The 20,423-nt window shown below is 52.2% G+C and overlaps 1 protein-coding gene across 1 annotated transcript in view; it reads left to right on the top strand.

Moving 5' to 3' along the window:
* The window catches only part of GPAM (glycerol-3-phosphate acyltransferase, mitochondrial), a 29,151-nt gene extending 17,752 nt beyond the window's left edge, over nucleotides 1–11,399 (top strand). The window contains exons 13-21 of the mRNA XM_078861575.1: nucleotides 141–211; nucleotides 1,051–1,345; nucleotides 2,810–2,958; nucleotides 3,604–3,681; nucleotides 4,105–4,251; nucleotides 4,893–5,013; nucleotides 5,799–5,867; nucleotides 5,991–6,049; nucleotides 7,752–11,399. Coding sequence (XP_078717701.1) covers nucleotides 141–211; nucleotides 1,051–1,345; nucleotides 2,810–2,958; nucleotides 3,604–3,681; nucleotides 4,105–4,251; nucleotides 4,893–5,013; nucleotides 5,799–5,867; nucleotides 5,991–6,049; nucleotides 7,752–7,865 — 1,103 coding nt within the window. The 3' untranslated portion in view covers nucleotides 7,866–11,399. The remainder of the gene's footprint in view (nucleotides 1–140; nucleotides 212–1,050; nucleotides 1,346–2,809; nucleotides 2,959–3,603; nucleotides 3,682–4,104; nucleotides 4,252–4,892; nucleotides 5,014–5,798; nucleotides 5,868–5,990; nucleotides 6,050–7,751) is intronic.
* Nucleotides 11,400–20,423: the final 9,024 nt, after the last annotated feature.

The raw sequence follows: 20,423 nt of genomic DNA, 5'->3' as shown, positions 1-20,423 counted from the left end.
ACTGCTCTAGTTTTGTGTGTAAGCCCGTCGTGATTGCCTTAAATCTGCTTACCAGCTTGCGAGGTTGGGCAGAAGTTCATCACAGGAATTAACGTTAACCCCGTGTCCTTGCTCGCGTTATATCGCGTGTTCCTTCTCAGCTGCTGTGCGATGCTCCGCCATCATGTCCACGAACATCGTGGCGTGCCTGCTCCTGTACAAGCACAGGCAGGTGAGCGAACATTTGCTGGTCCTGTCAACGTTGCTTGTGTGTGTTTCGCACCAGGCATCTTTTTTGTTGTTGTTATGAACCATTTAAAAAAATTCAAACATGGTCATTAATGGAAAAAAATTGGAACATAGGTTTTACGAAGAAATGTGTGAAGATGCATCCTTGGCATTACATGGAGAGAGGGTGGGAATGCATGGATTACACATGCAGGCGAAAATGACATTATTCCAATGATGTTTTGTTTTAAGCTAGTGGGCTTGGGCAGGACACGTGATATGGCTCTGGCGGCCGAGACTAAGGGCAGAGCGGCAGGCAAACGAGGGTTGGGATGCACCCAAGAGGATGTCCACTGTGAAGACGAAGCAAAGCGAGGTGCATCAGAATCTTTAATTTGACTGAAGGAGGAATCCGATGAGCCATGAAGCTGTCTTTTACAGATGTCCAGTGGGCAGGTCAGCAAGCATGAGAGGCCTTTGTCTAGCAGTGGAATGATCATTGCTGACTATTAATTCATTAATAAATGTTATTTAAATTATATTACAAACACTTAATTTCTTAAACTGAAAATTTGCAGAAGTTTATTTCCCCCCAAAAATAGATGAATAATGCCTAATAAATAGACAATTTATTTATGCATTCAACCGTGGCAGCAGTGCTATAGTGGTTCGTCCAGTGCTTCAGGGCTATTTGCCATCGGCTTCCAAAGACAAACGTACGTTGGAAGAAAGCGTGACATGTTTTTTTTCTTAACACAAACCAATGAAGGCTGGCACGCACACCACGAGGGTGGGTGGCCAACATCCACATCGGCCGCCTTTGTCTCCCGGGATGCCTCTCAGGGCGTGAGCCAGGCCTGCCTGGTGGAGGACTTCTCCTGGCTAAAGGAGCTCGTCCTGTCGCGCCACTACGACATCGGCTTCTCGGGCCGCTCGGAGGACGCGGTGACGCACGCCCTGGGCCTGCTGAGCGACGGCGTCACGAGGGCGAGCGAGCCGGGCGCCGGCGGCGCTGAGCGCGATGACGCCGACAGGGCCGCGCTGCCCGTCCGCCCGCTGACGCACGTGCCCGCCGTCTTCGAGATGTCCTACTACGCCAGCGGGCTGCTGCCCGTCTTCGGCCCGGAGGCCGTCGTAGGTACGGATCCCACACGCACACGGGGGACTAAACTCAACTATAAACGATGTTTTATTTTACCAGATAAGGCCCCGCTGAGCTATATAGCTTTTTTTGTCAGAAACGACCTGGCCACAAATGATAGCCCCACGAAGTGGATTGTTACGTGGTACTTTATAGCAGCCGGATACTCTAAACGCATGTTAATTCTAAACGTGGAGCGTAAAACACGAGGACCCGGAGAACAATCCACGCGACCACGGGGAGAATATGCAAACGCCAAATAAACTGGCGTCGGGGTCAGGATCAAACTCACGACCTCCTGTATACCGGGCGAGGTAGTTAACATCTCGCCACCAGGGCGGGGCACACGATGACAAACGGGGACACCACGTTCGCAAGCTTGGGCTGTGTACGAGCGCTGCACTCGCACGCAAACAGCGTTTGACGTTTATGGGAGGCTAGGTTGTGAGTGGCTTGTGGTGGCGGGGTGTGGCGTGGGGTCGGTGTCAGAGTGAGCTTGCACTGCCGAGTTTCTTGGTTTGATTGCACGAATTCGGGTAGCCAATCGGGGTTAAACCGTTCCCAAATTCCTGCACCGCCAGCTGGTCTGCTACTTAAACTCCACCTTGGCGATGAACGGTGGAACGAACTCATCAGCATGAAGAGACGATCGTCATGTTTTTAGTGAGAATGAACGTTGGCAAATGCATGAACAGCTCCTATACAAGTCCTTTACACGAAGAAAGATGACCAGATAACAATGGAAATGCCCCCTCCCGCCATCCCTTAAATGTGAGAGTAAAGCAACAAAACAGAACAAATCCAATCGGCCTCATTGTCCCGCTACCCTGCCCCACCTTGCACCCCATCCCACCCACCCGGGCTGCTGCTCACTCGGAGCGCAGGTGAGAGAGATGGCCTCAGCGCCCCAATTCATCATCACGCCTGATGGCGAGCCGGAGCCACACACAGACACTGCTCAGCGGGGGACGGGGGCTCCAGAGGCCTTGCTCCTCGACGTAGTGCCACCCAGAAAGGTGCCCCCCCCCACCCACCATATCTTTAAGTTACTTGATCCAGGGCTCCCCCCCCCCCCCCCCGTGCAACAACTGCCCCCTCCCCCCACTTTAAGATGGCAGTGGGGCATGTGCGTGAGTGCACGTGCGGTAGCGTGGGTGGTCGGTGCACTTTGCAACGAACCTGACGTCCCAAGTTCCAATCCTGGCCACAGCTAACATCAATGGTGGTATCTGCACCAGTCCAGAGCCTTCTGTAGGTCAACTCGGCCATAAATTAGTACTTGGTACAGTGTCTCAAACATCAGCACTGGGGGAGACGAAGGTGGTAGGGCGTGGTGCTGACCACACCATCCTCTTGTACTCCGTGCTATCCTTTGACACCGCAGCTGTCTACGTACGATGCAAAAGAAGTTCAACATACATACGTGTGGTTGCGGGGGGGGATTGTTGTGTTTGCGTGCAGCGTGCGCTATGAACGCCGCGGCCCAGCTGAGGCTGGCGGACGTGGCAATGGGCCACACGCCGAGCGAGGTGAGCGTGGACCACGGCGCCCTGCTGCTCAAGACCACGCAGCTCGCCTCGCTGCTGCTGCTCGAGCTCAACCTCTTGCCGGTAGGATGATCGTAGTGGTGGCGGTGGTGTATGGGGAGCGTCGGCGGCGAATCGGGATCGGTGGCATATGGGGGACGGTGTTGGTGGGGAGCGGTAGTGTAGCGGTTAGCGTGCTGCGCTACGAGCCTCACGACCCGAGTTCGACTCCCGCTCACGGCCAACACCAGTGACGATTATCTGAACCGGTCCTGGGCCTCCCCGAGGTCGACTGAGCCTGGTGTGGTGCTTAACAACATCACCACTACGGATACAAAGGCGGCTAGGCATAGTGCTGGCTAACAGCACTTGCCCCAACAGTCTGTTGAGTCTATACGGAGGATCTTTGTCTCTGGTAGAGTTATTAGAGGCGGTGATGAAGGTGGTGAATATTGTTTAAAACGTGGTTTTGCAATTTGTGAAGGTGACGTAGGTCGTAAAAGCATCTGTGGTGGTGAAATGTCGTGGATTTGGTTGTGGCAGTGAACGTAGTGATGGGATTTGTGAAGGTATTGGAGGTTGTACAGGTGGTGGATTTCAGTTGTGAAGATTTGATGGTTGAAAAAGGTGATGGTGGAGGTTTTGAAGGAAGTGGCTGTGTTTGGTGAAGTTAGCGGAAGGTGAACATTTGTATAAATAATTTTAAATGGCATTTCTCATCTTTTACAGCCCTGCCACAGTCTGGAGCAGACTTGCTTCGAGACCGTTCAGAAGTTTATTGACCGCGGGAAGTTCACGTGTACCGAGGTGGGTCCTGCCCAGCTCCTCTTCGCTGGACCCGCGCTCCAACAAACCCCTCCGCTACCCGTGAACCCCATGCGTGGGCTACTGTGCTGCGGGAGGAGCTGCCACAAAGACTATATCATAGCCAACTCAGAACTTTAAAACTCCACCTACAAAGTAAATTTCAAAAGCTTATCGGAAAATAAATCAAAGACAACACCAGTAAGTTTGTTCGGGACAATTAAAGTTCCGTTTAAAACCTTTATTTAAAATACTTCAAGGATACATTTTCGAGATATAATTTCAGTACAATTTTGCAGCCTTCATAGGTGGCCTTCGCTCACAGCACTTGCCCCAAAAGATCTGTTCAAGCCAATGGGGGGATCTTTGTTGTGTGCCAATATGTGCGTGCGCGTGCGTGCCCCGGCGGGATCGGCACCATCGCAGGACGACGAGGACGAGGTGGCAGGCAAGCAGCCGAAGCGGTGCCACCGTGCGTCGGGAGGCATGTCACCCACGCTGGCGCCGTGGAGCAGCGACCAGGGCAGCGACGGCAACGGCGAGGAGGGCTCCGTGTGCGGCCGCCAGCTCAAGGTGCAAGAACGCTGCCAACGCAGCATCCTCCAACAGCAGTGGTTCTAAATTATTGTTTGGCTACTGTACTTAAGTTGAATTTTGTTTCAGCCAAGTTACTCCCGTCTATAATTGAGGGGTTTTTTTTTTTGGGGTTAGATCTCGTAAATATATAAATATGTCGTTAAACCCGCCACCACCCGACACAGCCAATTAGTAAGGTTTGTCACGTGAACAGAACGGAATTATAAATCGTGTTAATTGGCACTGTGCTCAATGCGCTGGTTGACCATTACGCACGTGTCTGTATTGAAGGTTTCCCAGAATTGGGCACAGAACCACACGCTCTGTACACTGTTGTATTGTCGGTCTCCAAGTTGCTCTCCCCTTCCCGTGGCAGCGCAGGATCAGGTTTCGACTCCCGGCCTCGGCTAACATCGCTGCCAAATGTGAACTGGTCCCGAGTCTCCGCTAGATTGACTGCCTTAATTCAGTACCAAATGCAGTGTGTAAATATGGACACTGCGAAGACAAACTGAGGCCGGGCATAGTTCTGGCCACACCACCTCCTCGTACCACCATGGTGGCCTTAATAGGTACTCGTTCAAAGCACTTGCCCCAACAGCCAATGTAGGCTAAACGGGGAATCTTTGTCTTTGCAGCTTCTGGTGCCTTCGGAGACGCTCGACTGGATGATTTTCTTGCAGCGAATCCTTGGCCCTGTCATCGAGGCCTACAGCTCGGTGGCCATTTTCCTGCACGGCCTGACAGAGCCCCTACCCGGTACTGTTGTCTTCATAATCCCTCACTGTGCTGATTTGACCATCGTCATCATCGGCACCAGTCCATTCCATCCGTCATCATCATCATCAACAAATAGAACTTGCTGTCATATAGATTTCTATAACGCCTTAGTCCAAGGCACTTTACAATAAGTATAACATCGTACGTGAAGATAGTGGTTAGAATAAAGAGTGGGGGAATTAAAAGTGGTGTTGTAGTTATGGTAACAGAAGGACAACTGGAAGTGGTTAAGGAGGGGGTAGGCCTGGTCCTAGCTAGCGGGCAGAGAGTCGCAGTAGGATGGGCAAGGGAGAATAGAGGGGTTGGCGTAAGGGGGGGGGACAGAAGCGGATGAGGTGAAGATGATTTGTTTTATGTGCAGTGGGAGTTTGCTCCAGTGAAGGGGGGCACGAAGGGATTGGCACCTCGCTGTGGGGGGGAGCACCAGTCGTGCTTTTGGGAAACGTCTCTCGCCACCACTTGAGGTCTCTTGCGATCCGCATTCTCTGCTGCCGAGGGATCTCCCTGTTCAAAACACTGCATTTGTCGTCCAGCTGTTCATTTGCAACAATTTACCAAGTACCCAGATTTTACGTAGTCGAGCGAGAGATTACCGCATATTTTTCCTCCGCTGACGATATCTCTCACGACGGCTGCCGATGCCGATAATAATTTACACTTCTGTAGCGCCTTTCACCCCGATGTCAGAAAGCACCGTAACAAAACACATGCACACACATGCAGGCCTAAAAGCCCACCAACAAAATATTTTCTTTGTTCGCCAGAGAGCGAGCTCATGAAGAAGGCTCACCGCCACCTCCTGGACCGCACAGAGCGGCACGTGGCCGGGTTCGGTGAGTCTCCATCCCTCGGCACGGTTTTGTTGTCGGCGAGGATTCCCGTTCACCGTGAGTGTGCGTCCCCGACTCGCGTAACGCCCTCTCTCTCTCCCCCCACCCCATGTCGTTGCGTTTCAGATGAGAGCGCAACCATGAGTTTGGCAAGGAATGCCGTGACCACGTTCAAGGAGATCGGAGTAAGTGCTTACTGATTACATTGTGTGCCTACATACACGGGGCACGGGAGGAGTTGGCAACCAAAAATAACAAAAAAAGGAATTTTTTTCGAATTCGGTCAAAAAAACTCTCATTTCAAGAGCCGCAACGCATGTGTGAATATGAGACGGTGATCATTAATAGATAACGTCACGAAGCAGTCCTGAAAAAGCCGCAGGTTGCCGACCCCTGTGCATACATCTACAGCCTTTATGTCAATCCAGTGTTACATCGGGGCCTCCTCACTGTGACGTAAAAACGTTAGAACGCGTTCCCGGAAATCACTGTCGTCGTAAATCGGATCGCCGTTAATCGGCACCCTATTTCCCCCCAGGCAGTACAAACATTGCTGGCCGATGTGCTTTTCCTGTTTATTAGCCACATTTAACGGGATTTGATAGGTACAAAAAAAATCCACGAAAACACTCGAGTAACAAAAAGCTCCGCGCAAAGCCACTTCGAAAACCAGACCGACTCGGTTCAAATGTGTTCGGGGTCGTGTCGAAAGATGCGCGTCGTAAATCGAGTTCCTGCGTCGCAAATCGATCCGTGATGGCATCGTTTAAATGTCGTAAATGTGGATCGGTCTTTCGTAAACCGGAACGCCACCTGTACAGTACAGCAATTGCTTTGTCTGCAGTGCCTTTCACTGACCACCACAGCCCCATGAGCACCTGTATGTCTGTGGTTGTCGTCATCCAAGCACTGTCTAGGCTCTAACCTTGCTTGAGCTGTCGAGATCTGATCACATCAGCACATTCCAGGCGATTTGGTCGTAAGCTCTGATTATACAGTCTACACCCCTCCCCGGTGATTCTTGTAAATTGAACGGCGCCCTAAAAAAAGTTAATAAGCAAGATTTTTACTAATAGCCCATGATGGCTTCCTTGGAACACTCCTCCGCCTCTGATCTCTGCACCTGATTGGGTTCCGTGATGACGTTGTCCTGCTGCACTATTTAAGGCTGGACGCAGGTGGATTGCTTCACTCTTCTGACAAATCGTCCGATGATGCTGGATTTAATTACCAGCGAAACGTTGTACTCAAATTGTAAATTTTGTGGATTTACTCTGCAACACACCGGTGGGCTGAAGTAGTAACTAATTGGCGTTTGTTTACGAGACAAATCCCTTACTAATTGGCTGTGTTGGGTGTTGGAGGGTTACGACACGCAATCTAACCCAAAAACCTTTATTATGAATAATATTGGTCGCGAAAGCCTACGTGTTAAACTTCCTTGGAACATTGCAATCCGCGAGTGTACCGTCTACCTGCAGAGGGCCGCACAAAGAACATTACTAGTTCACTCCAGCTTAGTCCACGTAATTGGTCCGTCAACAAAAGCCCGCTTTCTGAACCATAAGATGTTGATGCTTGTTAAGATCCTTTCCCATAACACCCATTTGTCACAATTCATCTTGAAATACAAGAATCGTATTTTTCCAATTGTTGCGATTTTACTTTCATTTGTTCTACATCTCTTGTTGTGATAGTTTCATGCAGTTAAACACAACATTGGCGTGTAATTTCCGTACAATTTGCATAACCTCTCTCTGACCCACGCATGTGATTTGACGCACGCATTGCGAGCTCAGGAATCGCTCATCATCCAACGCGTCGTTTACATGCAACTGCGACACGCCTATTCATTTTATATTTCGCTCTGCGGCAATCGCGAACCAGGTGCTCACCGAGGTGCAGGAGGAGAGCCGAACCTTGCTGAACGTGGCCGAGGGAGTGCGCGCGGGAGCCGGCATGCAGAGGCTGGCCGAGTTCGTGCTGCAGTTCACGCCATGACAGCGCTCGTCAAAGCCCCCGGCCCCCGTTGAGCCAAGCGCCATCGTCTTCTACGGCGCTCCGTCCTCCGCGTCGCTGGCGCGGACGCTCCGCGGCGATGCAAACGTCCCCCCCCCCCCCCCCCACTTGCGACGGAGCGACGGTCGATCGCTCGCTGCCGCTCTGGCGTCGCGAGCTGTGGCCACGGACGCGTACGCCGCCGCTCGTCTGCCTTTAATAACAACAAAATAATAATGATAATTCGAGAGAGAGAGGCCACCTTGAGCAGTGAGAGGGGGGGCGCGGGGGTCGAGGTATATAACACCTTGGTCAAAACAGGCAATCTCTCGATTGTAGTTGCTGCCGGCTGCGGCGGTTTCCGAGCGACGGGTGTCTCGGACCAGGTTCCAAGTTTTCGTCGGCGGTATTTGGGTAAATGCAGAAGTGCTTTAATTAATATGCGTTTGCACATCTTCGGCCGTTTTCTTTTGGTTTTTGATAGTGGCTTCCAGACGTGAATGCAATACGCTGTCGAAGATACAATTTGCACTGCTCAGCCACACACGCACAGTAACCGGCGCACCGACACATCGATCCAGCCCACCCTGGCAATTGTGCCTCTCCTCCAAAAGCCATTCAACCAGTTGCAGACAACTTGCCATTACCAACACTGTGTAGGGTACGACCGGGGCTTAATTTCTCGACGAATATTTTTTTTAAGGTTGTTGGTAAATGGGAGCATAGGCCTAGAGACAGAGACGGGACCATAGTCGAGGTTTGACTGGTTTAGGAAGTCAGCTACACACGCTTCATGTGGTCAATCACAGCAGTGACTTGGCGCCATAAGTATGCGTTGTGTATACTTGACGTGATATGCCGGGCGCAGAATTTTTTGTTCGCATCGCCAACCTGGACCGACCTTGTCTGAAATTAAGCCCAGCGTATGACGTGAGTGGTGGGTTTTTGGTTGTGAGATAGGAAGGCAGGTTGTTGGTCAGATAATGTCTGGGGGGGGCCAGGTTCCTCTGTAATATCACTTGGTTCGGCAGTAGTACATGCGTGCCGAACTTTTCCATCACTGCACAGGGCATCTCATGGGAACTGCCGCTCACTTAATCCATAGAATGCCTTCTATTTGAATCGACAGCTATTAAAACAAATCTGCATAGTATTGCAAAGCAATGCACTTCGTGCTGTATGGTGTGGTCGTGTCGTCTCGTTGGAGACCAACACAAACTTGCTTTGTAGCGTGTGTCAAAAAATGCGATCCAACGGTCACCGACGCGTTTTCAAGACGTCGAGGGATGAAGTTAGTGTGTGTACTGTCTTTTGCGTTTAACAGCACATTCTTATTTAGCGATAATTATAACTTTTAATGTTTACAAGTTTTTATTTCTAAAAACACTAAGTTGTAGGTCTTCCAAAGACTTGTCACCGATTGTGATCAATAACCACTTTTGTGTTGAAGCTGCTGCTAAAACTGCCTGGGTTGTTGGTGCTTGCTCTGTGACACGATGGCCTTGTCATTTCTGTGACGCGACTACAAAAAAAATTGCGTTTGATGCATGCGACAGAATAGCATGCTCTGCGAAAATAATATGTAACACTGAGCCCTAACCATAGCATCATAAGTTACAATTATTAACGATACTAACTAATACAAAAATTATCCTCGTAAACCAATAACCAAGTAGGTGTGAATACGAAGTTAATATTTTTGTTTCCTTGTAGGGGAAACAATTGCAGAATTAAAAAAAAAAATAACGTCACTTACAAACAGTGCTTGATGTGGTGTTTGTATGTATGTATGTTGAACTTCTTTCGCACCGTACGTAGCTAAACATGTTCATCGGAGGTGCGGGCGGAGGACAACAAACTAAACACGAAAAGCAGTTCTCAAGAAAGCAGTTTCCAATCTCGATTTAAAAGAGTGCATGGCCCCAGTGGCTTCCTAATATCGGAAGGAAGAGTTGTTGAGCAGCTCGTGTAAGATCGGAGCAACGCTGCCTTAAAGCAGTGTAAACATGCACGTGGTGCTGAAAGTGAAAGAAGTCTCATTTTCTCCAGGGCTTTTAAGAGAAACCCCGTTCCGAGATCACGTTGATGTCTCAATGTGAATTTTTGTTCTTGGAATTTGGTTTATTTTGATTGATCACACGAGGAAAAGCGAGTGGCCAAGTGTGAAGTTGATCGTTGAGCAATAAAGTCAACTACTTTTTTTTACTTTTTATTTTACCAACTAAGGCCCACTGAGCTGTATAACAATTTTTTTCAGTATCAACCTGGCCACAAATAATAGCTCAACGACGAAGTGGCTTATCGTGTGGTAATTTATAGCGGCAAAATGCTCTAAACGCGTGATGTTGATTCTAAATGTGGGGGGGGGGGAAACCGGAGGGGCCGGAGAAAAATCCACGTGACCACGGGGAGTACATGCAACCCACGAACCTCCTGCATGCCAGGCGAGGTAATTAACATCTCACCACCTTGGCCACAGTGTGAAGCCACGAGAAACATCCTGCCACTGATAAAAGTGTATGCATATAGTGGTCCACATTCTTGCCACTCGTATCCGGGAATGCTCATTAATAATGTCTGCAACGTATGATAAAGGATTATAATTGTCCATGAATGTGAAAAAGTTAAGGTCATGTCTATACCCCTTTTGTGTAAATATAGAACGTACATTTTGTGGCACGTTTTTGAAGTGTATTGTATAAAGTGCACGTTTTTTGTGTTGCAGTGTTTCAAATTTGGACGTTTTATTAAGGGCAGTAATCTGCATAATACTTCCCCGCTTTAGACGTTGTCCTTTTATTTTTAATCGTCTCAAACATGAGCCTGAGCGTGTACGCCACCTTACATGTGCATTTAAAAGAACGGGCCACCAAATTAACTACTTCAGATATGCTACTTGTAAAAGCCACTGGACAGTTACGCTGCAAGTTCCTGTGCATGGATTAACCCAGGTGGAGCTCAGCGGCCGTGACACGAATTCATATCTTTGTCCACTTGGTGTGGCGATGTATTTTTTTTTTTATCGAGTGGGGAATGATATAAAGTAGATTTTTTTTTTGAGAGTCTGTGAAGATGAATCTTTCCAAGTTGGTTTCAGATTCTTTCGCAAGATGTCAATATAAGGGGTCCGTTTGTAGGGGGGGGGGGAAGCAGTGATGTTTTTTTGTTTGTTTATGTACGTTTAACTGAAATGCGTGCATTTTTGCGTAAATGTATCGTCGATGGCGCACAACTGTATGATGTCCGACTTGAATACAACAACGATGGTAGTTACAGCAGGCTCGCCTTGCATCGGCAATTAACTCATTTGGTTTGTTCGACTTGTCACAAACTTGCGTGCGGTGTCATCGGCTGGGTGATGCCCCAAAACCGATTCTCTTGAAGTTTGTCGACATAAATAAGCAATGGCAATTGCAGTACTGAACGCGTTCACATGCCTGCTTTTGCGTTTGATAACATACTATACAACTATCAATACAAATAAAGGGCTTGCAGATTCGTAATAAAAAACACATGTTACTCAAGTCAAGTCTCGTGCGTGGATGTGTGCGAATGCCATCGCTGTCCGAATTGTTGATGTTTAACAGTGACGGACATCCAGCCGCATAGACGTGACAACAATGTCATCATCGTCAGCCGTGATCGATCCACATCTGGATGAAGGGCCTCCCTTTGCCACCCTCGTACGCACGGTCCTGCGATGTGATGATCCAAATAGTACCTGCACAGGGGCTGATTTTATCGCTCGCTCTCTCAGGGGTGGATATCCCTTTGGGCACGATCACTCTTTTGGCTGCCACTACATCAGTCGTCTTGACCACCAGCCATCCCTTCTACCAACTCAACTTGCCCTGCCCGAACCAATTTTCCTTAACGGTTTAGAATGCCTTGAACCGGAATGTTCTCTCATCCACGTGTTGCTCGCACGCGAACTCTGTTTTATCCTCGCAGCAGCGGCTTTTGGCTGGCCATCGAACAAAGACGGTCACTCCATTGGGCGCTTTCAGATGCGCTTCTGCTGTCGTCTGGAACACTCTTCCGATATTAGGAAGCCACTGGAGCTATGCACGATTAAATCTAGACTTAAAACTCAATTATTTTTAGAACTGCTTTTTGGTGTTTAGTTTGTCCTTCCCCCACACCTCTGATTAGCACGGTGGTTGGCTACGGACGGTGCAAAATAATTTCAACATCTGTGTGAATTTCCAAGCACGCACGTGAAATAATTACGTGAGAAACCCGCACGGAGTCTTGTGATTTCTTTGAGCAAGTTGAAAAATTAGCTGAGCTTGGTGGCAATCTGCCGTGATCCAGCATACTGGAGGTCAGGTTTGGTGGATTACATGCAGATTTGAGTAACTCCCAAACCGGCTTGGCAGAAAGGTGGTTACCGTTGCATCATGTGGGTTCGTGAGACCATCTGATATACCCCCCCCCCCCCCACCGTGGGTACTGTAAATAACTCGTTAAGAATACATGGGGGGAAATATTTCAATGCAATGAGCAGGATATGGTAGTGCAGCAATATTCTTGAACAAGGTTAAATGAAACCGTGAGCATAGACCAGATTTTCACTTTCTCCCGAGATGGCATTACTTGAGCGTTTTCAATGTTCGTATGTGGCCGATAACGGTGAATTACGTAAACACCGTTTGAAATGAGTGGGATTCTTAATCGCTCATTCGCCGTATAAAGCGGTACTACTAAAGTTTAATCCGCCTTAGTTGCTACCATTGTCTGCTCTGGCCCATGGGCAAAATGTACTCGCGCATGGAAAAGGAGCACACTGAGAAATGTCTGGCTGAGGCAGTGGGTGGCGGTCGTGCTTCGTGCCTTACGGTAAGTACACAGCAGCCGGGAAGCGGCAGATCTCGGAAGCCAAGCAGGCGTTGAGCCTGCATAACGCTCGAATGGGGGCGGGCAGTGCTGCATTGGGGCAGTGCAACAACATCCACCGCTGAATAGTCACCGCTTCCCTGCCGCGTCTGTGCTCCCCGCTATTACCACGCACAGAACCGCCCTGGTGAAGGACGACTTAGGGGCCGTCCATAAATGACGTCACGCACCTGGGGGGGGGGGTGGGGTCAGACATTTGTGACGAGGGGGGGGGGGTGAGAAATGTGACGTCACAAAAATGCGCAACTTTAAATAAATATAGACAACACGTTCTACTTAATTAAATAGACTTATTAATACATGTGTAGTGGTGATACGCGCTGGGTGTATACGTCGTGTGCCAGCGCGTATGTACGGGTGTGTGTGTGGTGACGCGCGCTGACGGGGAGGAGCAGGCGTCAGTGCGCGGGTGGGGGTAGTGCTGCTGATTGGCTGTGTGCCGGTGACGCGCTGAGAGGGAGTGATCGGGTGGCAGCGCGGTGTGATTGGTCGGGGAGTGGAAACACGCGCTGGGCGAAAACGGATCGTGGAGATAGCGCGTGGTGATTGGGTAACTGAGGAGCGGTGCCGACGTTGAGGTCCGCATCCGCTCCGTCTCCCGGGAGGAAGAGATATATAAGGTGATGCACAGAGGAGTAGGGGGCAGAAGTGGAACCATCTAAGAATGAAGACGAAGGTGCAGAGATAGAGCCCGGAGAGGAGAGTAATGGAGAGTAGAGGAGAGTAAGGTGTAAGTGTAGCCAGAGAGAGAGAACGGTCTACACGAGCTGAGTAATGTATAGTGTGTAGCCAGAGAGAGAGAAAGGTCTACACGAGCTGAGTAATGTATAGTGTGTAGCCAGAGAGAGAGAAAGGTCTACACGAGCTGAGCGATGTATAGTGTGTAGCCAGGGAGAGAGAAAGGTCTACACGAGCCGAGTATGCATACGGTGTAGCCAGAGAGAGAGAAAGGTCTACACGAGCCGAGTATGCATACGGCGTAGCCAGAGAGAGATGTAAGGTCTACACGTGACGAGTGAAGAGTGTAGCAGAGGCGCAGAGTCTACACGGGACGAGAGAAGAGTGTAGCCGAGGCGCGGAGTCTACACGAGGCACAGAGAGCCAGCAGCACAGAATCTACGAGAGTCAAGAGAAGCGTAGGGCGGAGAGAAGAGGTCACGAGTTGTACCGTTGTATGGTGACCGCATTGTGAAGAAGAGAGGCCACGCGTTGTATCGTTACAAGTCAAGATTTAATAAAATAAGTGTGTTCCCGTCAAGGAGTTTCCTGCCGTCATTTTCCAATACTTCATCTGGCGTCAGAAGTGAAACGGGCTTCCAAGCATGGAGACAAGGAAGACCCGTAGGACCCACGGGATTGACCGCGAGGAAAACCTGGACGACTCGGGGCCGCTGGTGGCGGGGGGTGAGGAGGAGGACTTGCCCACGCTACAGGATCCGTCGACGGTGCCGGCCGAGCGACCGGGGACCGACGCCGGGCTTCGTGAGGCGCACTCCCGACTGGCGGAGCTGCTGCTCGCCGCCGCGTCCATCTTGGCGGAGATCAGCTCGTCGGGAGGAGCGGGGACGGTGGGGGACATTTTACAAGGTCGCCCCGCAGATTCCCGCCAAAACGAATGGGGGATTCCCGCCATTGCGCCTGGGCCTACTTTTGGCGGGAACGGCGAGCGCCACGTGGTGGTGGGTTCCCAAGCGCGCGCATCGACGTCATCAGCGCGCGAGGGGGTCCGCCATTTTACGTCTGCTGCTGAAGCCGCCATCTTAGACACCGACGGACAGGCGGAGAGGAACCACGAGGCGGATGACTTCATTTTTCAGCAGCGTCTGCCCACGTTGTCAGCCTTCAAGGCGGAAGGCGGAGACTGGGGCCAATTTCAGCGAAGATTTTTGGCGCATCAAGAGATGTCAGCGTGGTCCGATGCTACGGCGCTGCGGGCGTTGCCCGCCATGCTGGACGACGATGCGCTCGCGGCCTTCAGGGCTGCACGGAAGTCGGACCGCTCCACGCTGAAGGATGCGCTGGGTTTGTTGGCCAGGGTCTACGGACCTCCCTCGGCGTGCCGCCATCATTTCTACGCAAGACGGAAAGCGGCCACGGAGACCGCGCTGGCCTATCGCACGGCGTTGCTGGCTCTTGCTGATGCTGCGTTCCCTCGGATGGACGAGGAGGGCCAAGACGCGATGGTTTTGGAGCAGCTGCTTAAGTTGGCGCAGGACCTGGGGGTCCCTATCAACACAGCTGACGAGATTGATATTTCTTCTTTGAGAGTCGCCACGAGTATTCAAGCGCACGAGGCCCTACAACGGAAACAAGGCGTTGGTTGCAACGCTGCTGTCGTCGCAGCCCCGGGTTCGGTGGTCACCGAACCCCAAGTCGTCAGCCCACGAGAGGAGGCGTTCGCCACGGGACGACCGGGGGACTGGAGGCCGGGGGCCCGGTCGCCTCTGCGATCGGGCCGAAAGTCGGAGCAACCAAGATCTACTCCGACCCTCATCACGTGCTATAACTGCGGCCTCCGGGGCCACGTGGCGTCCGGGTGCCGCGCTCCGCGTCAGCGCGCCATGGGAGCTCGGCTGGACGACGACCGAGAGCCCAAGTCATCTCTACAATCCCCGGCAAGTCGCGGCACCTCACACGCTCGGCCTGTTTATTCGGCACACATGGGACGCCGCGTTGCGGCGGAGGAGGGCCGGTTAAGGTTCGGGGATTCGGTTCGGCGAGGGGGGTTCGGCCGGGACCAGGGAGACATTGAATGGGCGGAATTGGGGCATAGAATTGTGGCTGCTTCGGCGGGTTCGTCCGTTGTTACGGGATCTATTGATGGGGTTGAGATTAGGGTGTTAGTGGACACGGGGGCATCGGCAACTATCATATCGGACCTCATTTATAATATTCTTCCAGTCCAATGCCGTCCGCTGCTTCCAGTGGACGTGCCATTTTACGCCGCTAATGGGGGATCGTTGGGCATTATCGGTCAGGTTAGGGCGTCCATTTGCATTGGAGATATCAAATTGTCGGGACCCGTTTTCGTTTCGTCTTCTTTGGCAGTTCCGTGTCTTTTGGGCACTGATTTTTTGGCTAAAATGCCTATCAAAATTCTTATCGATCAACGATGCATTGAACTGCCATCGGGTCGCCGGATTTCATTTTTGACGGGCCCTACTGACATTCGGACGGCGTGCGCTACGATACAAGCGGTGGCGACGCAGACCGTGCAAGTGCCCCCGGGTTCACAGATGTTGATTCCCCTCCGGTTGCGGAAACCATGGGTGAGGGAGGCTTCGGGACAAAGTATGCTTTTGGGTCCTTCTAACAAGGCTGTCGGGGGTCTTGATTTATCGGTGGCTCACACTTTGGTGCGGGCTGACAGGGATCCGTTTGTGATGGTTTTGAACGCGGGGGCGCGACCAGCTGTCATTCCGCAGGGCACCGTGCTGGCTCACGCGGCGCGGGTCCCTGTGGATGATGGGTTGGTTGCGCAGGTGGGCTCGAGCCCCGCGCGGGACGTTGAGCCAAGGGAAGACCTTGAGTGGGTCCATTCGCTATGCGCCGCCTCGGACGATTTGTCGGCGGCGCAGTTGGGTGCGCTGCGCGAGTTGCTCATTGAATTCTCTGATGTGTTCAGTAAACATAAGTATGACATTGGGTGCACGGATTTGGTGCACCATCACATTGAAACGGGCGATGCGGCGCCGGTCAAGCTAAATCCCTTCCGACTGAGTCCCGTGGAGAAGGAACACGTTCAGTCGGCTGTTAACGAAATGCTAGAAGCCGATATTATTTCGCCCTCCTCTAGCCCGTGGGGAGCGCCTATTGTGCTGGTTAAGAAGCAGGATGGGTCCCTGCGATTCTGCGTTGATTTCCGTCGCCTGAATAAGATCTCTGTGGCTGACGCGTATCCGCTCCCCAGGATGGATGAGTCCCTCGATGCATTGTCTGGTGCGCGATATTTTTCGACTCTTGATTTGTTATCGGGGTTTTGGCAGTTGCCGCTCGACGAAGAGTCGAAACCTAAGACAGCATTTCGGACTCCAGGGGGGCTGTTCCAGTTTAACCGGTTACCCATGGGACTTCACTCCTCTCCAGCGACGTTTCAGCGACTTATGGAGTTGGTTTTGTCGGGCTTGCAGTGGGATACATGCTTGATTTATATGGACAATGTCATTGTTTTCAGTAAAACGTTTGAAGAACACCTCCAGCGATTGAGAGGGGTGTTCTTGCGAATGCGATCGGCTAAGTTGAAATTTAAACCGGCCAAATGTCACCTCCTTCGTAGGTCGGTTAGATACTTGGGTCACATTGTCGATTCTTCGGGGATCTCCACCGATCCCGCGAAGACGGATTGTGTCGGTTCGTGGCCGACACCTACGTCCGTTTCCGACGTGCGTAGTTTCATCGGGTTTGCTTCTTATTATCGGCGGTTCGTTGAGCACTTCGCCACTATTGCAAAACCCTTGCACGCTCTAACGGCGAAAGGAGTGAAGTTCAAATGGGGACCGGAGGAGAAGGCCGCGTTTCGCTCCCTCCGGGACGCCTTGGTGGGTGCCCCACCCTTGTGTTATCCCGATTTTGCGAGTCCCTTTTTGCTGGACACGGATGCTAGCAACACGGGCATTGGGGGGGTGCTATCCCAAGTCGTTGGGGGTGTCGAAAGAGTTGTCGCCTACGGTAGTAGGGTGTTGTCTCCGGCGGAGCAGCGCTACTGCGTCACCCGTCGCGAGCTGCTTGCCATTGTCTTTTTTGTGCAGCAGTTTAGGCCATATCTCTATGGTCGTCACTTTACGGTCCGAACGGACCACGCGGCGCTACAGTATTCATTGAGGGTCGCCCAACCCTCGGGCCAGTTGTCGCGTTGGTTGGAAGTCCTCCAGGACTATCAGTTTACGACTACGTACCGTAAGGGGTTGCGACACACAAATGCCGATTGCTTGTCGCGGTTGTTGCCTTGTGATGAATGCGCGTGTTTGTCGGGATCGGCGCGCTGTAAACCGACGCTTGCGGGGGAGATGGGGGCACTGGCTGCGACAGCGGGCGCACCGATCGTGGATGATTCCACTGCCTCTCAGGGTCGGGACTCGCTGCTCTCGTTGTCGCTCAGCGAATGGGGCCGTCTCCAGATGGCGGACAGCTCGCTGCTAGCATTGCGCGCAAGGTTGGGGGTCCCGAGGGGGACCAGGAGCGTACCGGCTCCTATGTGCTTGAGCAGGGCATGTTATTGAGATGGGACAGTTTGTCCCGGCGGAACGCACTCGTGGTGCCTTCCGCTGTGAGGGGGAGGGTTGTCTTGGCGGCACACGAACGCCTCTTGCACTTGGGAGTTAACAAGACGCTTGCCCTGCTTCAGCGTGACTATTACTGGCCGGGAATGGGAAGTGATGTGGTAAATATTCTGAAGGGGTGCGTTGAGTGCGCCAGGCGTAAACCACCGCCCGTGGCAGCTAATCCACCGCTGCAATCTATTCAGGTCTCGCGTACCAACGAGCTCGTTGCACTCGATATTTTGGGGCCCTTCCCAGTCACGCCGAGAGGGAATAAATATTTGTTAGTGGGGGTCGAATACTTTACCCGATGGCCTATGGCGTGGCCTCTCGCTAACCAGTCGGCAGCGGCTGTGACGGACGCCTTCGTCCAGGGCTATGTCCTGGACAAGGGGGCTCCCGAACGCCTGTTGACCGACCAAGGTAAAACATTTTCGAGTAAATTGTTGCAAGAGGTGTGCGATCTGTTGGGTACCAAGAAGGTGCGTACCTCCCCGTACCACCCGCAGACAGACGGGATGGTGGAGAGGCTCCACAAAACTTTGACTTCCATGCTGTGCCAGCAGGTGTGCGAGGCACATGTAGATTGGGACCTGCAGGTCCCGGGAGTCCTTGCCGCGTATAGAATGGCCCCCCATGCAGCTACGGGGTTTTCCCCATTCTATTTGATGTACGGTCGGGAAGCTGACCCGCCAATGGAAACGCAACTTGGCCTGTCCGCTCCACGAACTAATTCTAAATTGGCTGAACATATTAAGTTTAATATTCACAAGCTGACAGAGGCGAGGGAGGCCGCACGGCTTAATTCGCGGGCTCGCCAAATTGCTAATGAACGGTTGCGGGCACGGAAGGTGTCCATGCACGAATGGAAACCAGGTGACAGGGCCTGGCTGCATTGCCCTCAGGCACCCTTGGCTACGTCGCCTAAATTGTTGAGACCGTGGAGGGGACCCGTGGAGGTCGTGCGCGTTGCACGGCCCCAGTGCGTTCAGATAAAGTGGGGAAAGCGCCGTTGGTACGTTCACCCCTCCCGACTGAAACCGTTCTCGCCTCCATATGGCCTCCCCTTGTGTCGTGATGGCCGGGCGTGTGACGTGACCGGCGACCCAAAGGGGGAAATGTCTCTGCCTGATCCGCACGTATTTTCGCCTGATCTGCTCCCAGGTGTCTCGGAACTGACAGCTGCCGATCACCGGCGGCCGGATCTCCGCGGCGGGGCCGGCCCTTTCAGGCCCGTTCCGCGCCGTCTGGAGCAGCCGGAACCGCCGGACGGTCGTCAGTGTCCCGCCCCATACGACGGACCAGCCAGACGGACTCGCGCCAGGTCGTGCTACTTTGCATGACCTGCCTCGTGAGGAGTCGGGGCAGTTGCAGCGCCTCGTCACTGCGTGTGGTCGCAGGGACGTGGGGCGCGTTCGTTTTTTGGAATTTGCTTGTATTGTGTTATTGTTGACTTTTCGTGTTCATTGTCAATCTGTACATAGTTCTGGTTGTTGTTGTTGTTGTTATGTTACGGGGCACACTGGGGGGGGTTACAGGGTTTTTTTTGTTGGTTGTTGTCTTATCGTTGCGGTTGGTTGTTGTTAGCAGCCGGGCCGGCTGCGAGCTATGTGGGAGGGGGTGATGTAGTGGTGATACGCGCTGGGTGTATACGTCGTGTGCCAGCGCGTATGTACGGGTGTGTGTGTGGTGACGCGCGCTGACGGGGAGGAGCAGGCGTCAGTGCGCGGGTGGGGGTAGTGCTGCTGATTGGCTGTGTGCCGGTGACGCGCTGAGAGGGAGTGATCGGGTGGCAGCGCGGTGTGATTGGTCGGGGAGTGGAAACACGCGCTGGGCGAAAACGGATCGTGGAGATAGCGCGTGGTGATTGGGTAACTGAGGAGCGGTGCCGACGTTGAGGTCCGCATCCGCTCCGTCTCCCGGGAGGAAGAGATATATAAGGTGATGCACAGAGGAGTAGGGGGCAGAAGTGGAACCATCTAAGAATGAAGACGAAGGTGCAGAGATAGAGCCCGGAGAGGAGAGTAATGGAGAGTAGAGGAGAGTAAGGTGTAAGTGTAGCCAGAGAGAGAGAACGGTCTACACGAGCTGAGTAATGTATAGTGTGTAGCCAGAGAGAGAGAAAGGTCTACACGAGCTGAGTAATGTATAGTGTGTAGCCAGAGAGAGAGAAAGGTCTACACGAGCTGAGCGATGTATAGTGTGTAGCCAGGGAGAGAGAAAGGTCTACACGAGCCGAGTATGCATACGGTGTAGCCAGAGAGAGAGAAAGGTCTACACGAGCCGAGTATGCATACGGCGTAGCCAGAGAGAGATGTAAGGTCTACACGTGACGAGTGAAGAGTGTAGCAGAGGCGCAGAGTCTACACGGGACGAGAGAAGAGTGTAGCCGAGGCGCGGAGTCTAC

Source organism: Lampetra fluviatilis, chromosome 12 (assembly GCF_964198595.1).
Source record: "Lampetra fluviatilis chromosome 12, kcLamFluv1.1, whole genome shotgun sequence".
NCBI classification, from domain to species: Eukaryota; Metazoa; Chordata; class Hyperoartia; order Petromyzontiformes; family Petromyzontidae; genus Lampetra; species Lampetra fluviatilis.
Note: the sequence above shows the minus strand (reverse complement) of the source record. Positions and strands in the feature narration are given on the sequence as shown.